The 5,220-nt window shown below is 38.4% G+C and overlaps 1 protein-coding gene across 1 annotated transcript; it reads right to left on the reverse strand.

Moving 5' to 3' along the window:
* Positions 1-1,141: 1,141 nt before the first annotated feature.
* On the reverse strand, positions 1,142-4,930 carry Gprasp3 (G protein-coupled receptor associated sorting protein family member 3). Its single transcript, XM_055608335.1, has 3 exons — positions 4,836-4,930; positions 3,773-3,851; positions 1,142-3,450 (listed from the first exon to the last, which is right to left on the reverse strand). Exon 3 carries the CDS (start codon positions 3,163-3,165, stop codon positions 1,546-1,548), a length of 1,620 nt encoding a protein of 539 aa, XP_055464310.1. The 5' UTR covers positions 3,166-3,450; positions 3,773-3,851; positions 4,836-4,930; the 3' UTR covers positions 1,142-1,545.
* Between the last annotated feature and the right edge of the window lie 290 nt (positions 4,931-5,220).

Here is a 5,220-nt window from a genome sequence, read left to right on the forward strand (position 1 = left end):
TTGAGAAACTTTCTGAAAAAAAACTAGTTCTACAAAATACTATCTATGTGATGGAACAGGAACCTCTCACCTTGGTTTCCTACCTTTATTGCTAAGCTTCAGTTCTAGGTCTAAATCTCTCTGGTTAAGTTTATTCTCAATCACAGAAAGTTGGAATACAGAAGATAGGCTTGCCGATCCGAAACAGTTCTCCTTTCATGTCATATGTGAATAAGTTACGATTCATTTAAAATTGTGTTTATGACTTTTTTACGGAAAATAAAAGCTGTTCATTTTCTTAAGGCATGCTATAAAACAGTGTACAGAATAATTCTGGCTCTTTGATAAAAGTACACACAGATAGGATCACTTCCGTGAAAGCTTCACTTTCTTTATGACTCCTACATCTATGTCTTATTCACACAACAAAGTTTTGTATACTGATTTTCCAGATAATGCCTGGTAATATGCATGTATTCATTTCAGACTTTCCTCCTGGCATCTAGCCAGACAAATGACTAGTCAACATGCACTTGGAGGAACTCAAAACTTGTTAACTTGTTAGGGTACATTATCCATCACAAAATTAAACTACTACTAAAACCAAAACAATCTCTGAACTGTGAAGAATATTATCTAAAAAGGGGGAATGAGTGTTAAAGGAGGATAGTGAGATGGGTTTTAGTGTGAGAAAAATGGTCTGTGCCACCTGCCAGCTGTAAGGAGCTAGGAAAAAGCATTTGATGTGCTCAGAATGAGATCTGATAAAAATGAGTCCATTAGCTCACCAGATCACCAAAAAAGGAGTAAAACTTGGAAAATTTCTCATTCTAAGCATCTGACAGTAGTGGGAAACTAATAATAATAATAAATACTTCCTTTTCATTCCTACCTTTTTCTTCTCTGAGATGACAGATGAAATAGTTTAAAATTTGAATTATAAATATAAAAGCAAATTTTAAAATGAATACATTGTAGATTTTGTACAATTCAAGGCCACTGCATGTTCTGTAATGAATGTTTGATGCAGCTGCAATAAGGGAGGGGGTGGGGGGAATCTCTTATATTTAATAGCCTATAGTAACCTGCCTCATTTTTGAATCAATAGTGAACATTCGGCAATAGGCATATATAAGCAACAAACACACAGTAAAAGTACCATCAGTTATCTTTATTTGTGTATACCTTAGTTCTGTAACTAGATTACAAGACCAGCAGTTTCATTTTTGCCATCTGGAGCTACAAATATAAGCAGATACTAATCATCAAGAAACTGTACTTCTGTACTTCAGCTGGATCACAAGTTCTTTAAGTAAAATGGTAAAAACTTGCTAATCTAGGTAAGATAGAATTCAACAAACTTGTTTATCTCAAGATTTAATACTCATCAAATCATCAAAAGTGTTGTAGCTTTGAGCTAGAACCTGCCACAGGTAATAATTTGGAAAAGATGTTAAGACAAAATATGTGAGCAATAATTACCAAAATAGTATGCAAAAGTCTTTGGGAATGTATAACCAATCAGAATTTGGGCAATTCAGTGTTCTCTTTCATTTCTAGGTCATTTTACATTCTTTCAATAATCCCTTTAACTTCCCGGAATATGGCAGTAAGAGTATTGTAACTCAAGTGATCAACTACTACAATGGACCCTTTTCTAATATGTTCCTTTATGTTAATAAAGATGGCCACAGCACTAACAAGATTGGCTTTTGCCTCTTTTTGGTTAAAGATGAGTTTTAGTGCTGCTAATGCCTTCATATTTATCATATCTCTGGCTGCCTTTGGATTTTCAGACATATTCAAAAATACTTTCAAAACAAGATTTCTAGTCTTACGATTCCCCTGGGACAGCAAGTGGAAAAGCTCTGAAAAGTAACTAACAATAATGTAATGATGGACAGACTCAGTAGTTAGTTGTCCTATTATCTTTAATCCAGATTGCTGGCCAGGGGAGTTCAAAGGGAAAGACACGGTTTCTTTACACATATGCTTAACATGAAATTCAACCTTATGTTGTCTATCATTCGCAGAAGAATTCAGAGTAATAACAGTCTTTTTTATACTTTCAGAGGAAGAAAAACTGAGCAAGCTTTCAATAAGTGTCACCACGCCCACTTCATTAATGAATTCCTGGGCAAATGGATGAACTTTATGTATACCCATTGCTATCTGTGCTATCTTATGAATGAGAGGATCAGTAGTTGACTTAAGTATGTTAACAAGCTTTTCAAATTCTGGAGAATCCAAATAACACTCCATTTTGCAAGGACAAGCAAAGGGCTTGATGCCATTCTCTTCTCTGACCTTGATTTGTTGTCTAATGTCATCTAATGTCTGGATGCAAGGATCAGAACCAAATGGGTACTCAGGAATAGGCTGTAGGCTGGATCGAGTATTTTTAGTACACGCTGCTGAAGCTTCTTCTTCATTTGAGGCCAGAACAATAAATGAAGAGGGCCTTGCCTCAGATGAGTCCTGGGATCTATAACCTAACACTGCTGGAGTTACAGCAGGAGCTTTGGGCCAGATAGTTACCTCAGACCAGTCCTTTGGCCTATTTTTTTCATTAATTTCATCCACTGGCTGAGGTTTAACTATTCTGAATACAGGTTTAGGATCAGAATCAAAACCAGTGTCATCTCCTTCCCAAAACCAGTTCCCAATAACATTCTCTTCCTCCTCTTCCTCAGCCCCTGACCTAGACTTGTGGCTGGTTCTAGGTATAGGCTCTGACTCCTCAGCATGTGCCTGGGTACAAGTGTTAGTTTTATTTTCACTCTTGGCAACAGTATGACTAACCTCTTCTCCCTTCCAGAACCAGGAATTGAGACCAGAATCTTCCCCAGCCCAGAACCAGGTATCGCTACCAGGCTTCTCTTTACGTGTGGATCTAGCAACCTTATTCTCAGCCTTATGGTTGAAATCTGATGTGGCTTTTCCTACAGACTTAGATTCTGACCTTGCTCCTTCTTTCATCTCAGCAGCTGCCTTGTTCTTAGATCCCGCCTTCATCTCTGCCACTGCATCTGTTTTACTTCCCACCTTACCTTTTGCTTTGTCCCTGTTTTTGCCTGAACCCTTGCCTGCATTAGCAGCCTCCCTCTCTGCCACAGCTTTGGCATGTGCACTTGCCCTTTTTTCTAGTTTAGCTTGTGCTCTAGCTTTATTCTTTGAACCAGTCATGGTTGAAGCACAGTTATATATACCTGTCCAGTCCTGTCCTTAGTTATGTTTGTTCCAGGCTGGTATCTTTATACTTTTTAAATTGGTGAGAGATAAACTTGGCAGAAAGAGTCAAAGACAACTGTCAGTTTAGTCGTTACAAAATTCCCTTTTTTGACATACAGCCTCTATCAATGGTAGGGACAGAGTAAAGACACACTTAGGTTAGGGGGAAGATGATGATTTCCAAGGGCAGACCCGTTGAAAGCAATCTTCTGGCAATGTGAGGCTACCACGGAGAAAGACCTAAGGTGGGAAAAAGAAATAGACTCTGAGTGTCCTCCAACTTTGGTCCATTATACAGATAGCTACCCAGAAGGGCATGAAAGGAGATTTTAATTGTATGGTAGAAGATGTGGAGTAGTAGAAAACTTTTCTATCTCATTTTAACTCTTGCATATCTGTATCCAGCCCAAGTACTACCATGTTTTTCTCTCCATCATACACAACACTGACAGCAAGCAAGCTTGCTTAGAGTGACAGAGACAAAGGAGTACCCAGGCCCTGTGGTCCCATACCAGTACACACCATCAGGTACTTGGAGGTTTCAGAAAGGCTTAACACCAACCTGCACTGATGTGATGTGATATTTAGTCCTTCCACACTTTCACTGTTGAAAAGTTGTCCAACTGATTTCAAAGGCAGAGCTAGAGGCAAAAATACGTGGGATTAGAATCTTTAGCATTTGACAGACCTAAACTTGTATCCCTGTGTATCTTAACACTTCCTCATGCCCTGTTCTCTCTTATGGATTCTCTCTACATTTTCTAACCCAGGATCTGCTAATTGTTTATCAGCACAATCTTCGCTCACTGTCCTCCCACTATCTGCAATGAATATGAGGGGCAGGAACATCTGGAAAGTTGGAAAACAATGGGTCCAATGTAAGATCTGGCTTTACTCACTCTACCACCAATTCGCAGGTGCACTCATGCTCACAATCACATTCACCATGAATCCTAGTGAAGTTCTGTTCTCATTCTTAACTTCTAAATGAACAGCTAGAAGTCTTTAAAGCAGTGTTTCTCAACCTTCCTAATGCTGCAACCCATCAATATGGTTCCTCATTCTGTGGTGACTCCCAACAACAAATTTATTTTTGTTGCTACTTTATAACTATAATTTTTTACAGTTATGAATCATAATGTAAACGTCTGATACACAGCCCCTGTGAATGGATCCAAAGGGATCACAACCCACACACACTGAAAAGCACTGCTCTACAGAACCAAGAAGCAGGCTTATGGATTAAAAAGGCCGAGGCAAAAGACCAAAAACACTAAAAGGACTGAGATGAACAGAACACTCACGAAAAGGTTTCTAGCACACACTTTTTCTTATATGTTCAAGGCTGACAAACGTCTCCCATATGTCATCACCCCTACCTCAATTATTCCCCAGATGTGTTTAAGATCTATAATCTGTCTGAGTGTACAACCTCTAAACCTGGAAGTCATGAATTTTCCCATGAAGGAATAAATTACATTCCCTGAGGGAAAATACAAGGTGTAGAAATAGACAGTGGAATATATGTCAACTATATTTGGGAAGAAGGCAGGGAAGCTAATGAATACAATGATTTCAAGACCACGTTTAAATTACCAGCCTCCCCTTCTATATCAAGATCTTACCTCATGTCCTATCAATGTTAGCCTCACCACAAAGCAGGATCCTCAGAAATTGCTATCCTTCCCACTAAAGAAGAGTCCTCTGGCTGGAGAAGAGTTGACCTATGGAAAGCAAAAGATATTGAAAAAAAACTTAAAAAATGTTTAACATGTCATAAAATCATTAGGTTTATAGGCAGATTTCTAAAGCCCATGTTCAAATACCACTTTTAAAGAATCAGGAACCAAGTAAATGAACTTTGTCTACTATTATGTTTGACCCACACACCCATCTTCGGATTCAAAGTCCACCAGCACAAAAAGTTCTCCTGTACTTTAACTCCCATTTGAACATATAAAAAAATGTTCAAAGTGAAACATAATGTTGAGAAAAGGGATCCTGAATATA

This window comes from Psammomys obesus, unplaced genomic scaffold, assembly GCF_907164565.1.
Source record: "Psammomys obesus unplaced genomic scaffold, mPsaObe1.curated_primary_1811, whole genome shotgun sequence".
Taxonomy (NCBI): domain Eukaryota; kingdom Metazoa; phylum Chordata; class Mammalia; order Rodentia; family Muridae; genus Psammomys; species Psammomys obesus.